The 26,979-nt window shown below is 47.4% G+C and overlaps 2 protein-coding genes across 2 annotated transcripts; one reads left to right on the top strand and one right to left on the bottom strand.

Annotated features, from left to right (window-relative positions):
• Window positions 1–151: 151 nt before the first annotated feature.
• On the bottom strand, window positions 152–2,436 carry LOC109772392 (uncharacterized). The gene is made up of 2 exons (XM_020331078.4): window positions 2,117–2,436; window positions 152–957 (listed from the first exon to the last, which is right to left on the bottom strand). Exons 1-2 carry the CDS (start codon window positions 2,311–2,313, stop codon window positions 366–368), a joined length of 789 nt encoding a protein of 262 aa, XP_020186667.1. The 5' UTR covers window positions 2,314–2,436; the 3' UTR covers window positions 152–365.
• Window positions 2,437–4,887: 2,451 nt separating this feature from the next.
• On the top strand, window positions 4,888–5,600 carry LOC109772398 (SKP1-like protein 4). Its single transcript, XM_020331083.2, has one exon. It carries the CDS (start codon window positions 4,888–4,890, stop codon window positions 5,386–5,388), a length of 501 nt encoding a protein of 166 aa, XP_020186672.1. The 3' UTR covers window positions 5,389–5,600.
• Window positions 5,601–26,979: the final 21,379 nt, after the last annotated feature.

The raw sequence follows: 26,979 nt of genomic DNA, 5'->3' as shown, positions 1-26,979 counted from the left end.
CATCAATCGGCTGGGCCTATTTCCTGAACTGGGCTGGGCCTTAGTTTTTCCTTTCTTTCCATTCCTTCTGAGATTACAACACGAGCAGCAGATAACATTTCCCTTAAGAAAAACACAACACATAGTAATAACTTACAGTAGTAAAATCATCTTGTTTTCAAGGGAGTGATTAGTAAATTATCATCATCAAGACAACAACTGCCTGATAAAAACACAGTACTGCTAGTCAACTAAGATACAGATAGCATGCCCATGAACAGCCAAAACTCTTACAATTGTGAACATTCCAAAATTGCCAAAAGAACAATGGATCACGCAACATACAAGTTGGCACCATCAAAGGGCATTCTGGAGGCTACTCGATTCTATTCGTCTGCTTCATCCTCTTCTTCCATGTCGTTTTCAAGATGCGAAAGTGAAACTTTGGCCTTCTTCACCTCCGGCGGCCTCGTCCCAGCACCAATCTCCTCACTCTTCCTCTTCTCGCCCTGCCCTGCATCAACACCATCTTTTCTATCTTCACCTGAGCCCTTGCCGTCATCAGCCTTCTCAGCTACAGAATCATCCGTCTTCTCGGATGGTAGCTCCACTCCCTTCTTCAGTGACTGCTCACACTCTTTCAGGAAAGCACGCACATCATCATTCTCCGCAACATGTAGAGCCGTTTGCCCTGCATTTGTCTTTGTTGTGATGTCCACGCCCCTCCTCACTAAATACTTCACAAGATCCAGGTGGGAGTTCTGAGCAGCAAAGTGCAACGCCGTGAAGCCTTTCCTGTTCTTTGCTTTCACAGAGGCCCCCGACGCCAGCAGCTCACGCACCACTTCCAAATGACCTTTCTGGGAAGCAAAATGGATTGCGGCGGTGTCATCCATTGCTGCAGCCCCGACATCAGCTTTGTGCTTGCAAAGGCATTTCACAACATCAACATGCCCAGCCCATGCCGCCAGATGGAGTCTACATGAACAAAACTAACTGTGTCAAGGAGATAAAATGAACAGAGAAAGCTGATAGGGCATAAACAAGTTTATCACATCACATAATCTGGTACTAGTACTGCTGCTGCAGAAATTGTATTGCGTAGCAATGTTTTAATTGAGGGAGACAAATCTATCAACACAAATGAAACACTATACACAGATCAGATAGAAAAAATGGAACACTCAGTTTAAGAAGCTGGAAGCATCCATATACGAGGAATAGATAACTCTTGGGGCTTTGTGTGATAGTATTCAAACAGTTGTCTTCAAAATTACTCCCTCTGTTTCTTTTTACTCAGCATATAAGATTCGTCTGAAGTAAAACTTCGTAAAGTTTGACCAAATTTATGTTTAAAAATATCAGCATCTACAATACTAAAGTTATACTATATGAAAATCGATTCCATGATGCATCTAATGATACTGATTTGCTATTTTCAACGTTGATAATTTTTTCCCTACAAACTTGGTCAAACTTTACAAAGATTGACTTAAGACAAAACTTATATGCGGAGCAAAAAGGAACAGAGGAAGTACAACAAGGGCAAGAGATGGAACATAATGGTTTGTCCCAAAGATCCTAAATTAGCAGGATAACTGAGACCACAGCTAGCAGTTCAAAGCTACTACGCTATCCAATGAAAAAGGCCCAGAGGTAGCAGCACATCTGAAAAGCTTGAAATATATACCTAACTAGAGGAACAGAGGATTGAGAGAAGTCACTGTGTTGTAGACTAATTTGAAAAGGCAGCAGCTCTGGCAAGGCACTATAATGTGTCACTTGGCATTATAATATCATAATAAACACTACATCAGTGCATGGGCCAATAGCTAAAAAAAATTGGGTGCACTTGGCATTAACTTCAGCACATAATCAGTCAGACAGCATACACAAGTAGTAATACTGAAGTAAATAAGCAAGCACTATATGTCAGAGAAGGAGCTATAGCAGAATTAGACCATTAATATAGTTTTAACTGTTGTATATTTACTGGTTAGGGCTGCTCACAAAAGGAACAAGGCAATGGTCTTTCTTTCGAAAACGAGGTTAAACCTGCCCGGGCTAATCAAGATTGATAGTGTATAGTATCTAGGAGGGAGAAGAAGGGGAAGAGGAAGGGAAAGGATATTGTTACGGGGTGCGGGAGAGGCGGTCTCTGGAGTTGAGGGCGAGAGGGTTGGACTCGCAAAGCGACTCCGCCGCCGCCGCATCACCCGACCTCGCAGCCTTGTGCAGCTGCAGATCCTCCTCCTCTCCTCCACCCCGTCCTTCTCCTCGGCCTCGACCTCTGCCTCCTCCGCGCCCCCCGCCGCCGGCTCGGCGCCTCCCCATCTCTCTCACACGGGCTCGCGGCAGCGGTTGAGAGAGAGAGAGAGAGAGAGAGAGAGAGGACCAAGGTGGGGAAATCGTCGGGCGGAGGACGAACTCAAGCAGCCCTGCTGCGCTAAGTTTCGTAATGGGCCGGTCCGTGTCGGAGATTTTATTTTAGAGTAAGGGCCAGTTTTTTTGGTGGCTTCTAGAATAAGCTGCAAAAAGCTGTCCCATACCCAGCTTATTCTAGAAGCCCAACCAAATTTATTTTTTTAAAAGCCTAGTAGTTAAGACTTGACTAGTAGGCTTTTAAAAAGAAAATTTTGGTTGGGCTTTTAGAATAAGCTGGGTAGAGAGCAGCTTATTCTGAAAGCCCAAAAAAGCTAGCAAAAGAACTGGCCCTAAAATTCCCTCCAGATTTATGCGTGGCTAGAGACCCCGCATGCACAGGGATCCTCGTGTGAATCCCCTAGAAAGGACATCCTCGTGTGAATGGGTTTCAACCGTCAGATCATTACTGGGATCGCTATCCACCGTCCGATTTAGACTAGCGGTTGAAAGTTCTGTTACTGCGGCATATGCTTCACACATCTGGCCAGCAATGGGCCTCCTTCGCGTAGGGCATGCGATTCAGAGAGATACCCGGTCTTCACGAGGTGGGAAGATTATGCTCTTCTTCTTACCCAAATCCCTTCTCCTCTTCTTCACCGATTTCATGTCGTCGACATTATCGTCGCCACTCCACTGATGCGACCAGGAGCTGCTCACCCTTCCCGATCACCACCTCGCCTCCTGCCCTCCCCTGCCTCCGCCTACGACTCATTTGCCACTGCCATCAGTCACTGAAGACATTTGACTGCACCTTCATGCTCCTCTCGACCTCAAACGATGGATCTTCGTTACCGCATTGTCTTCTCGCCATCTCTCTCGGAGTTGCAACTAATCCTAGCCTTTTGTAGTTCGGGTTTGTGGCGCGAGGATTACTAGATGGTGGTGTTGGCGCTCGTGTTGGTGGCAATACCGCTCAGCCAGGACGACCTCGCATGTGTGCTTGGTGATGCCCCTCTGAGGATTTGCGCATTGGCGACATCGGCCCATCTGCGGTCGGTAGGACGCGATGGTTGGTTCATCATTTGATTGTCCTCTTCCCCATGTCCCTCTTTTCTCAGGTCTCTTTGTCTCTTATTTCCCCAATTTAAGTCATTCATATTTTTTATGCGTACTAATAAGGCTGCATTCATGGGATTGGAAGATAATTCTTTGGTTTGGCCTGCAGTTTTGGGTTTTCCATCTCCTTTCCTGGACTCTACGGGAGTCTATAGAATAATTAGTCACTAGCCCTTGGTCCTATCATCTATACAATGCTGCAAGCAATATGTTGATAGGTTTGTTTAAAAAAGTACAAAAAATAGGGACCTTTGCAATCATGATTAGGCTGGACCACCATTCTAGATGAATGTAAGCAAGGTGTTCCGTGGGTCTTCTCCATAGATTTACTTTGGTCATTCGTCTTTAGTCTCTGTAAGATTTGCTAAAGAAAATGCGTTTTGCAAATGATTATGTTCATATTGTGTTTCTATTTGCCTTGACAACATTTATTGCCTATAGTTTTCTTTGTCGATTTGTTTTAATGACATGAGACCCTATTCATGAAGGATTTCCCCCATCCGTCTGCAACCGCGCAAAGATCAACTACAGCCAAAACGACTGGGGCCACCTCGTCGCGCGCGTGCGCGTCGCCTCATGTGTTGTTCCGTCCGCGTGCCTGTTTGTGCATGGCTGGTCTGTCCGGGCGTGTAGGGGCTTCGACTGGCCGGGCTTTAGCTTGTCGGGAAGCTCTTTCATTGTCTAATGATTTACTTAACCGGAAATTGCTTGAGTGTTGAGGCAAGGAGAGGAAGAAGATAGTGAAGCTATTATCAGAGATCAATTTCCGGAGATCATCTTATACCCTTTGTAAGAAAAATCATGAATTTCAAAGTTCGAATTATGAAACTCACAACTTATCTAGATATGCTTTATCTTTGGATCAGGGCCGTCATGTCTGGCCGGGTCAAAGCCATAATCCTATTTCTATCCCCATGTTGATTGATTAATAAAATCCAGCGATTATTCTTGAAGAAAAGACATGTGCCTTATTTGAAAGGGTGTGGCTAGGACTCATCTAGATGTGACATAACTATGTCACATCTAAGTATGATGTCACAAAACATCAGAAAAAACAATTAAAAAAACATTTTGTACAAATCTTGTAGCCCCTAATTATATGGTGAACTATTTAGATGTGAAATTCTTAAAAAATATCTAGATGTGAATTAGTCATTCTGTATTTGAAAAACATGTCATCTTTTTTAGAAAAAAAATTCCCTGCCTGTGCATCACGATGGAAAACCATGTCATCCGTCAATACAAATTTCGGATTAATAAAGAATTTGTATTCTTCCCGCAACCCAATAAAAAGCCGCCGCCGACTCATCTATATATCCGAGCGCCGCGTCTCCCTTCTTACTCCCACCCGTCGACCGATTGATCGATTGAAACACCGAGTTCAGCAGGAGCGGTTTCGATCTCGATCGACACACGCGTAGGAGACCGATGGCAACTAGCAGCGGCAACGCGGTCACCCTCCGCAGCTCCGACGGCGAGGAGTTCGTTGTCCAAGCGGACACGATCGCGGCGGCGTCGGCGCTAATCAAGCACATGCTGGAGGAGGACCGCGCCGGCGGCGTGATACCGCTACCCCAGGTGACCGGCCGCATCCTCGCCCGCGTCGTCGACTACTGCAACCGCCATTACGCCGACGCCGACGCCGACGCAGCCGCGTACGCCAATCCCTTCTCGTCGGGCGACCCCGACTTGGAGCGGTTCGACACCGACTTCGTCAGCGGCATCGACCAGGACACGCTCTTCCTCCTCCTCCTTGCCGCCAAAGACCTCGACGTACAGGGGCTCCTGGACCTGGCGTGCAAGACGGTGGCCGACCAGATGAGGGGCAAGACGGTCGAGGGCATGCGCGCACACTTCGGCATCGTCAATGACTACACCCCGGAGGAGGAGGCTGCGCTCCGCAGGGAACTTTCATGGGCGTTGGAGTAAACACACAAATCACCACCCAATCACGTTATTCTTTTTTTACTTTTGGCGATTTGTTGCTGCCATAAACTAGCAACGTTCCTGGGTGCTCGACTTCATGATAGTTTCTTATACACATTTAATGGGATACGTCAGGACCTATTTTCTTTACCCTTGGCAATTGCGTTATTATAGTGTGCATAGTCACTTTTATTAGGTAGATGATACCCCACATGTTGTTGCGGCAGTAGTTTGGGACATATTTCAATGTGATTCATGGTATGAAACATGAATATTTGAAATAATAATAATAATAATATAAAAACTAAAATTGAAAATACATATAATTTATTATGTTTGATTACTATATAGTTGTAAAATGTTTATTAAATCATAATAGAATGAAAATTCTCATGTGTGTTTGCATGATGCGATGAGTTTTTTCATGCATGTTTCATGATGAAGTGACATGCTTGCATGTTGAGAGACATATGACAGTGGAAGTGAGTCTTTTCTCATTCATGCTGTGCGATGATATGGCATATGCTTACATGTTGAGAGAAATAGTTAGTGGGGACTATATATAGCAGAGTATATAATAAAGCCAACCACGATCAAAACATTACAATAAGTGAAATAAACAACTACGACCAAGTCTATTTCTTCTGTAACCGTTCACCAAGTTGTCTCTTACCTCCTCATGGATTCATCAGATAGGAATCTTCAGATCTATGCTTATACTTAACAAGGATATTCTTCCTTGTTGCAAGACTAGCCAATGAGGATCATCATAACAACAAGTAGACAACACATTCAACAAGATAACGACGCAAGTCTGTCGTTGCTAAACCCGACCAATAAATGGCATGCCAAGAGTTTCATCCAGATACACGCCTTCGCCAACACTCTATGCCATGGACAAAAGGTATCAGTAGATTGGCTATCGTAGATTTTTTTCCTGGTAAGTCGGTTTTTTGGCTTGCCCAAGTTACCTCCTCCCAACGGACAACCTCAGGTACACAATTTCTATGGAGGGTAGGCTCCTCTCTAAAGAGTCTCCATCTCTTTGTTGCCAATGACACCCTCTCGTCTCCTGTCTTCACCGATAACTCTCTTACTCGCCTCTGTCTGGTCATGATGTCCCCGTCTCTGTTTCGTTTGTAGCAGAAAATACAGAAAACTCGTATATGTATTAATACGCTCTCTTGAAATAAAGATTTCACAATTCGCTATGCAAGAACCGTTGACCAATTTTAAGGTAGTGCAACTTTTAAGTGATGTTTATCACTAGGAGATATTTTGTAAAGTGCTCGTAGAACATGCCACATATGTAGGAATTTGAAGCTCCGGTGCAGAATGCAGAATGAGACATAAAAATCAGAGGAAGTGGACAAAAAAATGTCAAGCATAGACATCACATGTAATTTGATAATGAAATACATACCCATAGTCCGGGGGGGGGGGGACTACTAGATGAGATCGTCTCAAAAAGGAAGTGGCGGCAACCCACAGAGCTTGGGCACCAGGGTTGTGGGCCCCACCTGGCCCATGGCTCTTGACTCTGGTTCTCTTATGATATAGAAACTCCTCTTTTATTTTTTTTGATTTTCTTCGCGTGAGCAGAAACCACCTGTTTACCCTAAAACCTAAAACACTAGAAAACATGAAATACCTCACACTTTATTAAGTATTAGTCTAAATAAATCATAAGAACATGCATATTCATTGATATTAAAGCATGAAAGTTATAAAAATATGTATAAGTGTAGGGTGTATCAAAGGCCCAACAACTACACCCTAACCTCTGGTCTAGGAACGTCTAACACGCCTACGGCCCGTGGGCTGCGATGAAGTGCTAACAACTACAACCTAGCCTCTGGTCTAGGGACGGCTAACATGCCTATGGCCCGTGGGTTGCGATGAAGTGCTAGGACATCTAGGGTTGTTCCATCGCACGGGTCGCGCGCCCATAGCCCAAGCCTTACCTTGAACCCATAGATCAAAGCTTGCATCCACTACCCCTCCACCTGCCACCTCAAGGATAAAATTTTGGAGCTCTAGTTCTCCTCCCTAGATTTATCTGGTGAGAGTGGAGTGAAGGAAATATGCCCTAGAGGTAATAATAAAGTTCTTATTTATATTTCCTTATACCATGATAAATGTTTATTATTCATACTAGAATTGTATTAACCGGAAACTTAGTACATGTGTGAATACATAGACAAAACAGAATGTCCCTAGTATGCCTCTACTTGACTAGCTCGTTAATCAAAGATGGTTGAGTTTCCTGACCACAGACATGTGTTGTCATTTGATGAACGGGATCACATCATTAGGAGAATGATGTGATGGACAAGACCCACCCGTTAGCTTAGCATGTTGATCGTTCAGTTTTATTGCTATTGCTTTCTTCATGACTTATACATATTCCTTTGACTATGAGATTATGCAACTCCCGAATACCGGAGGAACACCTTGTGTGCTATCAAACGTCACAACATAACTGGGTGATTATAAACATGCTCTACAGTGTCTCCGATGGTGTTTGTTGAGTTGGCATATATCGAGATTAGGATTTGTCACTCCGTGTATCGGGGAGGTATCTCTGGGCCCTCTCGGTAATGCACATCACTATGAGCCTTGCAAGCAATGTGACTAATGATTTAATCATGGGATGATGCATTACGGAACAAGTAAAGAGACTTGCCGATAACGAGATTGAACTAGGTATGATGATTTCGACGATCGAATCTCGGGCAAGTAACATACCGATGACAAAGGGAATGTTGTATGTTGTTATGCGGTTTGACCGATAAAGATCTTCGTAGAATATGTAGGAGACAATATGAGCATCCAGGTTCCGCTATTGGTTATTGACCGGAGATGTGTCTCGGTCATGTCTACATAGTTCTCGAACCCGTAGTGTCCGCACGCTTAACGTTCGACGATGATTTGTATTATGAGTTATGTGTTTTTGGTGACCGAAGTTTGTTCGGAGTCCCAGATGAGATCACGGACATGATGAGGAGTCTCGAAATGGTCGAGAGGTAAAGATTCATATATAGGACGATGATATTTGGATACCGCAAGTGTTCCGGGTGATATCGGGTCACCGGAAGGGGTTCCGGGCACCCCCCGGCAAAGTTATGGGCCTATTGGGCGAAGTGAAGGACAGACCAGCCCCTGGTGGGATGGTGCACCCCTCCTAGGCCGAATAGGAGTAGGAGGAAAGGAAGGGTGTTGGGGATATAACTACTAGTGTAACCCGCCCAGGAGGGGCCGGGTTACGCTATGGCGATTCATCATATGAAGCCCAATATCAAGCTTGAAGATGGCGGTTCAGTTAAGGGCCCGAAGCCCAAAGGCGACTTAAGGCCTGTAGTGATAAACCGCCATAAGAGCATAACTTGTATTGTAAGGCAAGATTAAGTAGTCACCGAGCCGGACACTGTTTATGAGCCGGCCGGGACTCTATGAGCTGCTGGGCGTCGACCTCTGTATATAAAGGGACGACCCGGCGGCAGAATATGGCAAGTAACATGAAATCGAGAGCCGGGCATAGCGGATTCGCTCCCTAGTCATCAAAACCCTAGTAATTCCACCTCAACTGGATTAGGCTTTTACCTTCACCGCAAGGGGCCGAACCAGTATAAACCCTCGTGTCCCTTGTCCCGTTTTAACCCCTTTAAGCTTCCTAGTTGCGATGGCTCCACGACTAAGTCCTTTCACGAGGACATCTGCCGTGACAATTCCACGACAGTTGGCGCCCACCATGGGGCCAGCGCACGGTGGATTTGATTTCTTCAAGGGCAGCTTCGAAGGGCTCAAGGGATACGCTGTGGGCCGGATGACCAGGAGTCGTCGCGACAAGCTCTATATCGACAACGACGGCTGGGGCCCCGACGCCGGCGGAATCCACGTCTTCATCGGCCGGATTGGCGAGCCGGGCCCTGAGCCGGACATCTGCACCGACATCATCGAGACGGCTCAGCGTGCGAGACCCGCCCGGGCTCAGCCCGCCATGAAGCGTGCCTTCGTGGGTTGCATCCATGGAGGAGAATTTTCTGAAGGGTCCGTGGACGGTGGTGAGACGACCGTCTATTCTGACGGTGAGTCGTCCACGGGTGAGACAGATTCATTGTATCAACTACAAGACGGCGGGCTTGGGGGCTGTTCCGATGGCAGCAGTATTCCGGACCCCTTTGAGCCGCTGAGCAGGGTAGGGATCTTCATGGCTGGTACTCAACCCGGTCAGAACTCTACGGCTGCGGCAGCAATAACCTCCGGGTCAGGAGCGGCCGGGGCAGGAGGCCCTGTGCGCCTGCCGACTCAGGTGCCGATTGATCTCATGGACAAATTGACGGCCCTGTTAACCGCCACAGTTATTCCGGCGGATCAAGCTGAGCATGATGCAGAGGTAGCACAGGTACGTGAGGAGATAGCCCGAGCCAAAGAAGCCCTAGCAGCTGAGGACACCAGATTGGCCGCGGAACGGGCAGCTTTGGATGCTCGAGCTCAGCAGATCCAGTCAGAGGCTTTCCAGCTTACGATGAATCTGAACGCGTCTAATGAGGTGATGAGGAGGAGGCACCAGAAGGCTCAATCCCGTCTGCCTCCGGTTTATGATCCTCGGAATCTCTTCTGCACACCCGGAGCCGGCCCTAGTAACCCGCTGGAGGCAAACCGGTTTATAACACCCGGAGCGGGGGCGCCGGTTCAGCCCCGAGTGATGGAACCTCCTCACGTGAATACTGCCCCGCCTCGCTACATACCAACACCACCGGGTCATTTTTCCAACCCTTTGGAGAACCTGATCGCTGCATCGGCGCGTCTGGCGACTCTCCAACAGCAGTTGAGACGCGAAGGGTCAGAGAGCTTCTTCAGACGGCTCTGGCGCAGCAGGAGGCTTATTCCTATAGTCGAGACAGGATTCATTCGACTCCTCGCCCAAGCCGGAGCCTGAGTTACAGCAGACATATGGATTTGGAGGCCTTGTCAAGCAACGCCCAGCGCCGTAACCAGCCAGGTGGGTATAATCCAGTCCAGGACAGGATACATCGAGAGGATGAGCGGGCGGCTCAGCAGGCGGTTCACCAAACCTTCCCGGATTATCCAACGACTTCTATTGAGGCAGGTGTGGCCACGAGAACCAGCGGTGTTCCTTGTTTGATATCGGCTCTGCATAATGAGCGTCTGCCCAAGGATTTCAAGGGACCTCGAAAGGTGCCAAATCACACAGCCGATTTACAGCCTGGGGCGTGGATTGGAAGCTATGAGATGGCCATGGAATTTGTTGGAGGTCAGTGATGCGGCAATGGCTAAGTACTTCACCATGATGTTGGATGGAACGGCCCGCACTTGGCTGAAGGGGCTTCCGCCTAACTCCATTGGTTCATGGGCGGAGTTAAAGCCCGGTTTATTCAGAATTTCAAGGACACATGCAAGCAGCCCATGTCGATTGTGGATTTAACTAATTGCAAGCAAGAAGAAGGTGAGTCCACGACCCATTGGATGCGTCGGGTCAAGGAGATAATACATTCATCTGATAAGATGGATGCCGGCTCTGCGGTCTTAATGTTGGAGAAAAATTGCCGATTTGAACCTCTGAAACAGAAGCTGGGGCGGCTCAAGCGTGATTGTAATGACATGGGCCAGCTGATGGCGGCTCTAGTCAAATACGCCGATTTTGATAGTACCAAGGATCCCGCGTCTGATGAAGAGAAGACAGGGAAGGGAAAGAAGAACGGCAATGGAAAGGGTCATCAGCATAACACGGCGAGTCAGGGAGGCAATAAACGTAAGGCCGATGGTAACCCGGAGTTTGTGGCTAACACCAATTCACAGGGTAACAATCAACGACGCAAGGGGAGGCCGCCCCCTTGGTCTGGCGGGTCAGGTCCTACTCTTGAGCAACTGCTCAATGAACCCTGTCCAAGACACGGCACTCGGGAAAGGCCAGCCACTCACTTATGGAAAGATTGCGCGATCATGAAGGCTTTCAAAAATTCTAACATGTTCGATGGCAACCATGGGCCTGGTGGCGGCTCAGGTGGAGGCGGTTTTCATGGCTCGGGCGGCGGCTCAAGTTCCGGCTTTCAAGGAAATCAAGGTGGTTATAATCAACAGTCCGGCCAGGGAGGTCAGCAACAGCAACAATCGGGTTATCAGAGCAATCCAAAGCAGCTGAATAGTGGACAGTATCATGTGTTCACCACTAGTCTGTGCAAACGAGACCAGAAGCTTCACAAAAGGGTTGTGAACGCTGTTGAGCCAGCAGTCCCTCATTATTTGAGGTGGTCAGAGCAGCCCATTGTATGGAGCAGAGAAGATCACCCTCTAAGAGTTGACAATCTGGGTCAGTTGGCTTTGGTCGTGGCACCTCAAGTTGGTGGATATAAATTCACTAAGGTACTCATGGATGGAGGCACCAGCATCAACATCATCTATTATGAGACCTTTCGTCGTATGGGGTTGACTAATAAAAATCTTAAGACATCCAACACTGTCTTCCATGGAGTGGTGCCTGGTAAGTCGGCATACCCAGTTGGTAAGATTGAACTGGAGGTAGCCTTCAGAGATGAGCATGATTCTAGGGCTGAGAAATTAACCTTTGAAGTGGTCAAGATCAAGAGCCCGTATCATGCTCTATTTGGACGGCCGGCTTATGCCAAGTTCATGGCGCGGCCGTGTTATGTTTACTTGCAGCTCAAGATGCCGGGTCACAAGGGCACCATCACGGTACATGGGAGTCGGAAGGTAGCCCTAGAATGTGAAGAAGGCGATGCTGCTTATGCTGAATCTATCTGTGCAGCAGAGGAGTTGAAATTTTGTAAAGATAATGTTGACCCGGCAGACATGACGTCTCTGAAGAAGCCAACCACGGAACACGAGACGGTGATGAAATTCAAGTCGGCCGATGAGACCAAGCTTGTTGATTTTGTTCCAGGCGACTCATCTAAGCAATTCAGTATCAGTGCCAATCTGGATCCCAAATAGGAAAGCGCGCTCATCGAGTTCATCCGTGAGAACCGGGACATCTTTGCATGGAAACCTTCTGACATGCCGGGTGTACCGAGAGAACCCGCTGAGCACACTCTCAATATCGATTCAAAGTTTAAGCCGGTCAGACAGTTTCTTCGGCGGTTTAACGAGGAAAGGCGCAAAGCTATCGGTGAGGAGGTGGCCCGGCTCTTGGCGGCCGGGTTTATTGTTGAAGTTTTTCACCCGGAGTGGTTGGCTAACCCGGTGCTTGTACTTAAAAAGAACGGCACCTGGCGTATGTGTGTGGATTACACGGACTTAAACAAGGCTTGTCCCGCTGATCCTTTCGCTCTCCCCCGTATAGATCAGATCATTGATGCTACGGCGGGTTGCGAGCGTTTGAGTTTCTTGGATGCTTATTCTGGTTATCATCAGATCAAGATGGCAGTTAAGGACCAGGAGAAGACGGCTTTCATCACTCCGTTTGGAGCCTTCTGTTATGTGTCTATGCCTTTTGGGCTTAAGAGTGCCCAGGCGACTTATCAACGATGTGTGCAGAACTGCCTCCATAATCAGATTGGACGAAATGTTCATGCTTATGTGGATGACATTGTGGTGAAGTCCAGAGAGAAGGAGACCTTGATAGATGATCTGAAGGAAACCTTTGATAATCTCCGGGTCTACAAAATGATGCTTAACCCGGCCAAATGTGTGTTTGGCGTGCCAGCAGGCAAGCTTTTAGGTTTTCTGGTCTCTAACAGAGGCATTGAAGCTAACCCGGAGAAGATCAAGGCAATCACCTCTTTGGCTAAGCTGGCGTGCATCAATGATGTTCAGCGACTGGCGGGCCGTATCGCTGCTTTAAGCCGGTTCATAAGCCGGTTAGGTGAGAAGGCCATACCGCTGTATCAGATGATGAAGAAAACAGACAACTTTGTCTGGAGTGATGCCGCTAGCGCTGCCTTTGAAGATTTAAAGAGACAGTTATCTGAGCCGCCGGTCCTTGCGGCTCCCATTGATAAGGAGCCCTTATTGTTGTATGTGGCTGCTAACTCACGTGCTATCAGTGTTGCAATTGTGGTGGAGCGCAAGGAGGCTGGCAAGGAGCATCCGGTTCAACGGCCGGTTTACTACATCAGTGAGGTGCTCGTTGAGTCTAAGCAAATATATCCACATTGGCAGAAGCTCGTTTATGGGGTGTTCATGGCGAGCCGGAAGCTTAAGCAATACTTCCAGGGTCACCCCATCACTGTGGTAAGTTCTGCTCCTTTGGGAGACATCATTCAGAATAGAGAGGCCACAGGACGAGTCGCCAAGTGGGCCATTGAGCTTGGGCCTCATGGCTTAAAGTATATGCCACGTACTGCTATTAAGTCTCAGGCATTGGTGGACTTCATCAACGATTGGACAGAGCTGCAGACGCCTGAAGAAAAGCCGGACAACACATACTGGACTATTCACTTTGATGGGTCCAGGCAATTGGAGGGCTCGGGGGCTGGAGTTGTTTTAGCTTCCCCTCGAGGTGACAAATTTTGTTATGAGCTCCGGTTGATGTTTCCCTATACTAACAATGCAGCTGAATATGAGGCCTTGCTCCATGGTCTTCGGATGGCTAAGGAGATGAGCTTAAGCCGGGTAAGGTGCTTTGGCGACTCAGATTTAGTGGCTCAACAGGTGTCAGGCAAGTGGGATTCTAAGGATCCTCTTATGGCGGCTTATCGCCGTGAAGTTGATGCTATCGCTGGACACTTCAAAGGTTATCAAGTGAAGCACATTGATCGAAGAAAGAATGAGGCGGCTGATGCTTTAAGCCGGCTGGGATCTCAGCGTAAGCCGGTGCCGCCTAACACCTTCTTGGATGTTCTGCATAACCCTTCTGTTCAGTTACCCACAGAGGAAGACTTAGCTGTTCCAGACCCAGAAGCGCAATTGGTGGCGGCTCTTCATGTCATCCCAAATTGGACAATGCCGTATTTGGCTTACATGACCCGAGGCGAGTTGCCTGAGGACGAGACCTTGGCTAGACAAATCGTCCGGCGGTCTAAGTCAATGACAATTTTTCATGGTGAGTTGCATCATCGCAGTGTTACTGGGGCGTTTCAACGTTGTGTGTCACCTGAGGAAGGTCAAGAAATCCTTCGTGAGATCCATGAAGGCGATTGTGGTCATCACGCCGGCTCAAAATCTCTTGTGGCCAAAGCTTTCCGTCATGGTTTTTATTGGCTGACGGCTCATGCTGATGCGGAGGATCTGGTCAGTAAATGTGATGGTTGTCAAAAGTTCTCACGACGAGCTCATGTGCCGGCTCAAGAATTGAGGATGATTCCAATCACTTGGCCGTTTGCAGTCTGGGGGCTTGACATGGTTGGGCCTTTCAAAAGGTCCAAGGATAAAAAGACACACCTCCTGGTGGCGGTTGATAAATTCACGAAGTGGGTTGAGGCAGAGCCAGTCAGTAAGTGTGATGCAGCCACGGCGGTTCAATTCATGAAAAAGGTGATCTTTCGTTTTGGTTTTCCACATAGCATCATAACTGACAATGGTACTAATCTATCCAAAGGTGCCATGGAAGAATTCTGTCAACCTGAGCATATCCGGCTCGATGTTTCCTCAGTAGCTCACCCTCAGTCCAATGGTCAAGATGAAAGAGCCAATCAGGAGATCTTGAAAGGCATTAAGCCCCGGCTCATGGTCCCTTTACAACGGACGCCGGGTTGTTGGGTGGAGGAGTTGCCTTCTGTGATATGGAGCATCAATACTACACCTAACAGGTCTACATGCTATACGCCTTTCCTCATGGTTTATGGAGCAGAGGCGGTTCTACCAAGTGACATCCGTCATGACTTGCCCCGTGTGGCGGCTTACGTTGAAGCTAATAACGAGCAAGCCCGTCAGGATGGACTTGATTTGTTGGATGAGAAGCGTGACTTAGCAACAGCCCGCTCGACGATTTACCAACAGGACCTGCGTCGCTATCACAGCCGCCGGGTTAAGTCCAGAATCTTTCAAGAAGGCGACTTAGTGCTCCGGCTTATCCAGGATCAGTCTGATGCGCACAAGTTATCCCCACCTTGGGAAGGGCCCTTTGTGGTCAGTAAGAATTTACACAACGGGTCATATTACCTCATCGATGTTCGAGAGCGCAAAGAGTCACGTAAGTCGGAGGAAGAGACCTGCCGGCCATGGAATATCGCTCATCTTCGGCCTTATTATACTTGAGCCTCCGGCTCTCATGGTGTACATATTTTGACGATGTATATATTATGAAAAGTAATAAAGCAGGACCTCTGTCCTTTTTCATCCTCAAAGTTTATATGTCTTCATTATTATATCTTTGAAACGACCAACAGGGAGCTGATCATATTTGAATCCGGCTTTCCCTTTGGTCCGGCTCATGATCGTATTCGAATCTAGCCGTTAGATATCATGATCACTAGGGGGCTTCCTGTTCAAACATAGGTCGTATTCGAATCAAAGAGAACATAACTGTCGATACCCTTTTGATTAGCACACTGCCAAACCTACTAGGGGGCTTCTTGATCGTATCCGAATCATAGCTCAACCCCTTTTGGGTAGGACGTGGATCGTATTCGAATCAGCGTCATTAAACAACTGTCAAGGTCATTTGGGGGCTTCCTGTTCAAACATAGGTCGTATTCGAACCAAAGAGAACATAGTTGTCGATACCCTCTTGATCGGCAACGCCAAAGCCACTGGGGGCTATATGATCGTATTCGAATCTTAGCTTAACCCCTTTGGAACGGTTTCCTGATCGTATTCAAATCAGAAGCCTCAAAACTTTGTTTATTTCTTATAAAGTCCTTTGCAATCACAATTTTTTGATTTTGTCTTGCGACTTTTTGATCATATTTGGAAGCATCCAATGAGTGGCTTCTATTTAACCCGGCTTGGCCTTGGTAAATAAATTGCCAGTATATAACAAAAATCATATGAGTGGAAGTACCAGCTTATACAAGATTGGGTTGTCACCCTTACTGTTCGGATCACATAATCCGGCAGCATAAATCAAAGGATCACAGGGCAGTTAAAAAGCTCTTTAAAACATAAGGATAATAGATGAGCAGCACAATATGGAGGAATATAAGATGGCGGCTTAAACAGTGTTGAGCGCCAGACACGTGCACGATGGCACGACAAAACCAAGTGTTTTTCCTACCCTATTACATGACTCCCCGAGTCCAAATTATGAAACATTGTTTTTTCAGCAAAGCGTAAATATGAGCCGCCTGATGGATCAATTGAGTTGTTGGCCTGAAGCTTCCGGATCATCCCTTTCCGCTCCTCCATCTTGTTCCCTGTCCTGGAAGGTTGACGATGACCAGTCAATGCCACTCAAAGCTTCAAATTCAGCTTCATCATCAATTAATCCGGCCGGGTCAACTTCAGGGGCGAAGGTATGCTTACGAATTGGAGGGATCAGGCAGGTCTCTTCATAATGTGGCATTGGAATCCTCCGGTTTTCAGCGTCATAACCCAGATGATACTTGGTAAGATCCGTGCCATTAGCAATCAGGGTGGCCACAGGGCGGATTTCCTTAACACAAGTGGTGAAGTCCTCCTGTCCAAACGGTGTGCCGTCCTCTTTTAAGCTTGGATACCCGATGGCGAGGTCGGCCGGGTCTAGCTCCGGTAGCCACGCCTTAACCTAGCTTAATGCAGTTACGGCTCCGACTCTTGCAGAAGATTGCCTTAGTTCATTGAACCGCTGAGGTAACACAGCAAGCCGCTTTAATACATCTGACAGGAGGGTGGGAACTTCATTTGACAGGGCCACTGCGGCCAAGGCATGCTGAGACCTGGTGTAAAGTTGCTCCACCAATGTGTAAACCGCCTTCAGTTTTATCAGCATGCTCTGGTTAAGGTTTGAGCTCCTGGGACCTGTGTTACGAGGTCAGATGAGTTGACAACAATTGATATGCTTATTATGAAAATTTATATACTTAACACTTGCAGAGTAATTTACCAAATATCACTGAGACCATCTGAGATACATGGCGTTTTAAGACGGATAACTCGGCGGTTGTTTCTGCAAGAGCCGCCTCAGTTTTCTTAGCCTGGTTGATCAAGGCGATCTTTTCATCAGCCCATGCCTTCTTCTCTGCTTCAAAGCCTTTTTTCAGTTTCTCTTGTTCAGATACACTGAATTCAAACATGGAGTTGGCTTTTTGGGTTTCAATCTTCTGTGCTTCCAGGCGATTCTTCAAGTCAGAAATCTCTGATTCAAATTGACTAATGGTGGCCTGTACAAATGCCGGGTTACAATCAGGATTATCATAATGCAACATTAAGTCCCAAGCACTTTGCAAGCAAAAATACTTGGCACTTGGGGGCTAATGTATGCTGAAGAATTCTGTTTGCAGTGGTGGTTTATTAAAGTAAGTCCCAAGCACTTTGCAAGCAAAGGTACTTGGCACTTGGGGGCTAATGCATATTGCTGTTCCAAGTACTTCTTGATTAAAACATGATAAGGACCGGTTCAAACATGCTGTTTAAGCCGGCCCTTGGGGGCTACAGGATAAGCCGGAGTTCTTGTATATATTACCAAGCTGATTTTAAAGTCTACAATGTATTTCGTTATAAGCAATAGACTTGGGGGCTGGTATGGTAAGAATAAATAAAATACAGAGCAAGAGTTATACCTCAGATTTTTGGTGTATCTGCTTTACCATGTCAATTTCCATGTCACGGCTGTTGTGCACTTGGTTCATATAACTAGAGACGATTTCTCCAATACTCAGATGAGTATAATCAGTGACATCCAGCTTAGCCCTGCGGCGTTCCAGAAGTTCTTCTTTGGCGGAGCACTTGGCTAGCAGGGTGGGTCTCCCCGGCTCAACAAAGGCAGTCTTGATGATTTCAATATCCGGGTCATCTGTCTTGGTCGGGCTAGGGATCTCTGGGTTCTCAGAACCATCAATGGCTTGCTCGACAGACGGGTCAGCAATAGGCATTGGAATATCGTGGGCTGGTTCAGGCGGCGGCTCATGAGCGGAGGTGTTAGGAGCAGCTGTTCTGAGCTCCGGTTCATTTAAGATCGGCTCTTCGGCCAGCTTGTTCTTCTTCGCCCTTTTGCTGGGCTTTGCTTGACCACTGCATAAAATCAAAAGGTCAGTAAAAATACAACAAGTTGAACTAACCATAGATTAAGCAGGTTATCATTACCCTGGAGCGATTTTGAAAGCCGGCAAATTGGACTGTATTGATTCGCCAGAGGAAGGTGAAGTTCCCTGATAATTTGAGTCAGAAGAATTGAGCGGTTGACGAGTGAGGCCCGCCAAAGGATAAAAGGAATGTAAATCGGAGATGACCTCGGTCCGGCGTTTTCTTGTTACATCGGGTAAGCAGGAGGAGAGTTCCGCATCTTTACTGGTCCGGGTCTGCCTCCGGCTCTCATGAATCTGTCGCTTCAAAAGAAATTGAGGATCTTGGTAAGCTAAAGGATGTGAAAATCTTACTTTCCGGGTTACTCTTCGGACTTTCTGTCTTGGCAAAGGCTCGGAGTCGGAGGAAATTATAGTTACCTCTTCAACCGCTGCATGACTCGCTCATGTATCCTCCTGATGATAATCGGTGTCAATAAGATGGTTAAAAAAGGAGCCTAAAGAGTCAAGAGCTACCTCTGACTCGGAGGTATCTTCTAAATGAAGCATATCTGAAGCGCTAGGCTTGTTCCCCTTCTTCCGAGCAGCGGCTTTCCTGGCGGCTTTCTTGGTTTTCCTGGCTTTCTTTTCAGCTTCATGGTCATATTTGACCTTCCAAAATTCGTCATCAGCCTGTGAATTACAACAAGGGTTTTTGAGTAAAGACGAAATTGTCAAAATTGAAGGAAAAAATGCTTAAGTCAATGGCTTACCGCTGGAGCCGGGTTAGCTTTGTAGAAAGGACTTAAACCTACTTTGCCACAATCTGCCAGACTCTCATTCAGAAGAGACTTTGTCATATCATCAATGACATCCTCAGGTAAGTCATCAGGGCTGTGCCGTAGAGGATGATTCTTTTGGACTGTGTAATCGCACATCAAGCCGGGGCGGCGGCTCAAAGGAATAACCCGCCAGGCAAGCCAAACCCGGACCAGATCAATGCCGTTTAAGCCATTCCCTAGAAGAGCCTTGACCTTACTCATGGTGGGGGCAAGTGTTTGACGTTCAACAGGAGACAATTTATCTGGCAAGGGGTGAGTGGACTCGAGGCGCAAGGCACAAAAGCCGGGCAGAGGGTTCTCATTAGCCGGAGAAGTATCTTGACAATAGAACCACGTCTGGTTCCAATCTTTTGGGTGACTCGGCGGTTCGGCATATGGAAAGAGACAGTCTCTTCATCGCTGGATTGAGATTCCGCCAAGTTCCAAGCTGGGCCCATTGGCACGTTCATTCTGGCGATTCAAATAAAATAACTCTCTAAAGAGTAGCAAGCCGGGTTCTTCTCCAAGGTACACCTCACAGAACACTTGAAAATTGCAAATATTTGACACGGAATTGGGCCCGATGTCTTGAGGTCGCAGGTCAAAAAAGTGCAGGACGTCTCTGAAAAACTTTGAGCCGGGTGGAGAAAAGCCCCGGTTCATGTGATCAGTAAAAATGATAACTTCCCCTTCCTTGGGTTGAGGTTTTTCTTCTGTCGGATCAGGAGCACGATAGGACATGACTTCCTTCTTCGGCAGATAACTAGTCTTCACAAAATCATTAAATGTGTTGTCTATGACGATGGATTTGACCCAGTTGCATGTAACGGGTGCTTTGGGAGCATTGGGCGGCATTGTGGGGATGGAAGCCTACGACAAAAATAAAAATTTCCGGTTCAAATTTAAGCCGGAGAGAAATACTTCAATTCATACTCAAGATGGCGGCTTGCAAAGGGGCCTAATGGTATATGGTTAATTATGTCAGATTATTTAAGCCGCCATGAGTAGTTGAGGTTATCTAAGCCGCCGGGCGCGTTTGAAGTTATCTGTTGAGCATCTCAAATTAGAGCCGGTGGTGTGAGCCGCCATGGCTAAGTGGGTCTATCAAGATACAGGCATCGGCTAAGTATACAAAAACAGGTTTCACAGGACGCAGCAATTAATTTGGATCAAATGGCTGTTCAGAAAAGGAAATATTCTAGACCTAAAAATCTAGTACAGATGAGGTCGTTAGTTCTAATGAGGCCTCTGAACGGGAAAAATGGATCTATTAGCGTTTGAAATGGATGCAAAACAACTACCGCATGAGCTTAGTATTCCTTTTGAATCGAAAGAAGATGCAATGAAGGAGCCACGGAGAAATCTGTGATGAACAACGGAAGACACAGAGGAACTCGCAAACCCTAAATGCGGATCAGAGGTGCGGGACGGCGAGGACTTACAACTGCAGATCTACTGCGGAGGATCGCCGCCGTTCTCTGATCGATTCAGGTTGATGCAGCGGCCAAGGTCGACGAGGACGAGGTGCTCTGCGGCGGCGGTGGCGGCGGAGCTCGAGCAGCAGTGGAGTAGCAAGAGGAAGAAGACGACGAAAGGGGGAGAATGAAGAAAGACCTAAGGCCGTGCCTATTTATAAGGGAAGACTGATAAAGCGGGCGCAAAAAACGAGGAGGCCAAACATGGTTATCCAGCTACTCAGATGCCTCGATTCTCGGGACGATAATTAAGATAAGGATCCGTTGGGATATGATTGAATAAAAAAATGAATTAAATAGCAGATGACGTCACGACGGGTTACCATGAATCCAGAAGATGACGTCATGGCGGGTTATAAATTCTCGCACAGGTGGAAGACAGAAGATTTTTTCTTAAATATTGAAGATTGACATGAACCGGTTCAAATCAATCTGGGGCCTAATGTTGGGGATATAACTACTAGTGTAACTCGCCCAGGAGGGGTCGGGTTACGCTATGGTGATTCATCATATGAAGCCCAATATCAAGCTTGAAGATGGCGGTTCAGTTAAGGGCCCGAAGCCCAAAGGCGACTTAAGGCCTGTAGTGATAAACCGCCATAAGAGCATAACTTGTATTGTAAGGCAAGATTAAGTAGTCACCGAGCCGGACACTGTTTATGAGCCGGCCGGGACTCTATGAGCTGCTGGGCGTCGACCTCTGTATATAAAGGGATGACCCGGCGGCAGTTTAGGGCAAGTAACATCAAATCGAGAGCCGGGCATAGCGGATTCGCTCCCTGGTCATCGAAACCCTAGTAATTCCACCTCAACTGGATTAGGCTTTTACCTTCACCGCAAGGGGCCGAACCAGTATAAACCCTCGTGTCCCTTGTCCTGTTTTAACCCCTTTAAGATTCCTAGTTGCGATGGCTCCACGACTAAGTCCTTTCACGAGGACATCTGCCGTGACAATTCCACGACAAAGGGGAAGAAGAAAGGAAGGAGGAGGGTTCGGCCTCCACCCTTTCCTTCTCTTCCCCTTTCTCTTTCCTTCCCATATGCTGAAATAAGGAAGGGGGGCGAATTGGGCTTGCACCCCAAGTAGGATTCGGCCTACTTGGGGGCGCCCTAAGGCTGGCTCTTCCCGCCTCCAACCTATATATATGTGGGGAGAGGGGCACCTAGAAGACACAAGTTTCTCTTAACCGTGTGCGGTGCCCCCTCCACAGATTACACCTCAGATTATATAGTCGTGGTGCTTAGGCTAAGCCCTGCGCGGATCACATCAACAACACGTCACCACGCCGTCGTGCTGACGGAACTCTCCCTCAAGCATCTGCTGGATCAAGAGCTCGTGGGACGTCATCGTGCTGAACGTGTGCTGAACACGGAGGTGCCGTACGTTCGGTACTTAGATCGGTTGGATCGTGAAGACGTTCGACTACATCAACCGTGTTACTAAACGCTTTCGCTTTCAGTCTACGAGGGTACGTGGACACACTCTCCCGTAGTTGCTATGCATCTCCTAGATAGATCTTGCGTGATCGTAGGTATTTTTTTTGAAATACTGCGTTCCCCAACAGTGTCATCCGAGCCAGGTCTATGCGTAGATGTTATATGCACGAGTAGAACACAATGAGTTGTGGGCAATAATAGTCATACTGCTTACCAGCAACATCTTACTTTGATTCGGCGGTATTGTTTGATGAAGCGGCCCAGACCGACATTACAAGACCGCGTTCATGAGACTGGTTCTATCGACGTGCTTCGCACACAGGTGGTTAACGGGTGCCTGTTTCTCCAACTTTAGTTGAATCGAGTTTGACTACGCCCGGTCCTTGTTGAAGGTTAAAACAACACACTTGATGAAAAATCGTGTGGTTTTGATGCGTAGGTAAGAACGGTTCTTGCTAGAAGCCCGTAGCAGCCACGTAAAACTTGCAACAACAAAGTAGAGGACGTCTAACTTGTTTTTGCAGGGCATGTTGTGATGTGATATGGTAACACCCCGGATGTAACTTTCCATATTTGTAACTCCAACTCTTGCCATTTTCGGCTATGTGTTATGATATTCCCTTCGTGGTCGGGTTTTTGTTTTTCGTTTTGCATTTTGTTCATGTCATGCATCTCATATCATGTCATCATGTGCATTGCATTTGCATACGTGTTCGTCTCATGCATCCGAGCATTTTCCCCGTTGTCCGTTTTGCAATCGGGCACTCCCACCTCCTTCGGCGCACCCCTCTTGTTTCTTTTCGTGAGCGGGTGTTGAACGTTCTCGGAATGTACCGAGTCTTGTCAAGTGGCCTTGGTATACCACCGGTAGACCACCTGTCAAGTTTCGTTCCATTTGGAGGTCGTTTGGTACTCCAACGGTTAACCGGGTAACCGCAAAGTCCTTTTGTGTGTTGCAGCAAAACCCCCTTCAAACAGCCCAAAACTCCTCTAAGTCATCTCCATGCTCTAGGTCGTTCGATCACGATCGTGTGGGCGAAAACCGCACTCCATTTGGAGTCTCCTACCTCCCCCTAGCTATATATATGCATCCCTCCCGAATACGTTCGCAGTCCAAACCCTAGCCATCTCCCTCTCCGCGGCCGGACGCGTCCGCCGCCATCGGACGTTTCTCCACCGCCGCGCCCGGCCAATCCCGTGCTGCCACGTGGCCGAGCCCGCCGCCCGTACGCCGCGCGCGCCCGCCGGCCCGCCGAAGCCCGCCGCGGGCCCTCCCGTGCCCCGACCCGGGCCGCGCCCCGCGCGCCTCCCCGCCGCCGGCCCACGCGCCGCCGCCTCGCGCCCTCGTCGCCGTCGCCCGCCGGCGCCACGCCGCCGCCGCCGTGCCACCGCGTCGGCTCCACCCCGCGCCGCCGCCTCCTCCTCTGCCGTCCGCCGGCGCCGCCTCTTCCCCGCGCCGCCGCCTCCTCCTCTCCGCCCGAGCCGGTGCCTCCTCCGTCTCCGGCGCCGTTCACGGCGAGCCCGCGCCGGCCTCGATCCGATCTGGATTAGAGATCTCCTCGGGTTGACTTTTTCTCCCCCCCCGAAAATCCCAAGTCCTTTGCATTTTACAATATCTTGCCATGTTCAGTGCATCATAACTCTCTGCATATAGCTCTGTTTCGTGCGTGTAATATATCGAAATGTTCGTCTCGAGATGCTCTTCATTTTGTTCCATTGCATGATGTTCATTTGAGTCCATCTTGATGCCAAAATCTCTGGTGCAAGAGTGCTAGTTGCTGTGATCTGCTGTTACTTATCAGAACTTGAGAATTTGTTATTTTTGTTGCATTTAATCTGTGCATCTTATGGGCATGAGCTCTACATGTGTTTTGATGTATGCCATGCCATCTTTAAAGAGGTGTATGCCATGTATTTGTGTGATCTCTGTGATGACTAGCACAGGCATGCAAACTAGGCTTCGTGATGTTTCTGATTTCAGGGACAGTAATTTCTCTAAGTCTGCTGTTATTTTGTTGCTATGTATCCATGGGTCTACAGAGAGATCCATGCTAATTTTGGTGATGTTCAGTAAGGATGTTTTGTAGATATTGTTGTAATTGTTCCATTCATGACCTTGTTTGAAATTATGGAGTGCTATAGCATGACTCAATCTTGCTCTACTTTTGCTATAAAATATTTCTGGCAGATTGTTTACGTGTTATTCAATTTTGCCAAGCTTGTTGTAGTTGTTTCATACATGCTATGTATTTGATCTTGCCATGGATAGATTCATAAACATGCCATATTGCTGTAGGTATGCTTGTTTTGTCATGCATTGCTTTGTGGTGAGTGCATCAAGCTCACCAAGATGCCCTCAGAATGTCTGTTTCTGCCATGCTCTGTTTTCTGCCAAGTCTGAAACTGTTAACGAAACTTGCTATGTTTACATGGTTGCCATCATATCTTCTGGTCCTTTTTGGCTTAAGATCAGTAAGAGACTTTTGTTATATGCATTTAGTAGAATATTGCAATGCCTTGGGTTTCCATGTTAAGTTCCTGTAGCATGTTGATTTCATGCTCTGAACATTGCTACCTGATGCTATTTCAGCCATGTCCAGTAATTTCACTAAGTCTGTGAACCTGATATCTTTTGCACTTTTGCCATGCTTGTTTGAACCTGCTGTGGTGTGATCTAGCCGTAGCTCAGTGTTCATCTTTTGTCAAGAATCTCCTATAGATTACTCCCATATGATTTTTCTCTATGTTGGAGTGCTGTAGCATAGTTGCTTGTTGCATTCTAAGTGCTATCATGCTGTTAATCGCAGAATCGTGTCATTCTTGTTTTGCTTGCCATTTGCAAACCGTGCATCCGTTTCCGGTGATCTTTATATCGATTTCGACCGAAATCATCTCATCTTTCCAGTGGCATACTTGGTTTGCCAAGTTACTACCTTGTTCATCATTTTTCTTCCGGAGCACGCATATGCATCGCATATCACATCTCGCATATCATACATGTTTTGCATCATGTTGCTTGTGCATTTCCCGTGATTGATTGTGGTTCCATTGCTTGTGTTCTTGTTTTGGGTAGAGCCGGGAGACGAGTTCGTGTACGAGGAACCTGTTGAGTACGCTTACGAGGATCAAGCTTTCGACAACTCTGAGAACCTTGCAGGCAAGATGACCATACCCTCGAAATCACTTCTATCTTTGCTTTGCTAGTTGTTCGCTCTATTGCCATGCTGCGCTACCTACCACTTGATATATCATGCCTCCCATATTTCCATGTCAAGCCTCTAACCATCCTTTCCTAGCAAACCGTTGTTTGGCTAAGTTACCGCTTTTGCTCAGCTCTTCTTATAGCGTTGCTAGTTGCAGGTGAAGTTGAAGTTGGTTCCATGTCGGAACATGGATATTTTGGGATATCACAATATCTCTTATTTAATTAATGCATCTATATATTTGGTAAAGGGTGGAAGGCTCGGCCTTATGCCTGGTGTTTTGTTCCACTCTTGCCGCCCTAGTTTCCGTCATACCAGGATTATGTTCCTTGAGTTTGCGTTCCTTACGCGGTTGGGTGATTTATGGGACCCCCTTGACAGTTCGCCTTGAATAAAACTCTTCCAGCAAGGCCCAACCTTGGTTTTACCATTTGCCACCTAAGCCTTTTCCCTTGGGTTTTCGCGAGCCCGAGGGTCATCTTTATTTAAACCCCCGGGCCAGTGTTCCTCTGAGTGCTGGTCCAAACTAGAGCCACTTGCAGCGCCACCTTGGGGAAACTCGAGGATTGGTTTTAGTTGTACGTAGTGTTCATCCGGTGTGCCCTGAGAACGAGATATGTGCAGCTCCTATCGGGATTTGTCGGCACATTCGGGCGGCTTTGCTGGTCTTGTTTTACCATTGTCGAAATGTCTTGTAAACCGGGATTCCGAGACTGATCGGGTCTTTCCGGGAGAAGGTTTATCCTTCGTTGACCGTGAGAGCTTATGATGGGCTAAGTTGGGACACCCCTGCAGGGTATTATCTTTCGAAAGCCGTGCCCGCGGTTATGAGGCAGATGGGAATTTGTTAATGTCCGGTTGTAGAGAACTTGTCACTTGACTTAATTAAAATACATCAACCGTGTGTGTAGCCGTGATGGTCTCTTCTCGGCGGAGTCCGGGAAGTGAACACGGTTTGAGTTATGAATGACGTAAGTAGGAGTTCAGGATCACTTCTTGGTCATTACCAGATGACGACCGTTCCGTTGCTTCTCTTCTCGCTCTCTTTTGCGTATGTTAGCCCCCATGTATGCTTAGTGCCTGCTGCAGCTCCACCTCATTACACCATCCTTTCCTATAAGCTTAAATAGTCTTGATCTCGCGGGTGTGAGATTGCTGAGTCCTCGTGACTCACAGATTCTACCAAAACAGTTGCAGGTGCCGACGATGCCAGTGCAGATGACGCAACCGAGCTCAAGTGGGAGTTCGACGAGGAACGTCGTCGTTACTATGTGTCTTTTCCTGATGATCAGTAGTGGAGCCCAGTTGGGACGATCAGGGTCTAGCATTTGGGGTTATCTTATTTTCATTTGGTTTTTGACCGTAGTCGGTCTGTGTGTGGATTTTGGATGATGTATGAATTATATTTATGTATCGTTATCCCATTCTTGTTCATTACATGGGATTGTGTGAAGATGACCCTTCTTGCGACAAAACCATAATGCGGTTATGCCTCTAAGTCATGCCTCGACACGTGGGAGATATAGTCGCATCGTGGGCGTTACAGATATGGTCAAGATGTGATGATATAAATTGTTATATGAGATGATCATGTTTT

The sequence above is a fragment of the Aegilops tauschii genome, chromosome 1, assembly GCF_002575655.3.
Source record: "Aegilops tauschii subsp. strangulata cultivar AL8/78 chromosome 1, Aet v6.0, whole genome shotgun sequence".
NCBI lineage: Eukaryota > Viridiplantae > Streptophyta > Magnoliopsida > Poales > Poaceae > Aegilops > Aegilops tauschii.
Note: the sequence above shows the minus strand (reverse complement) of the source record. Positions and strands in the feature narration are given on the sequence as shown.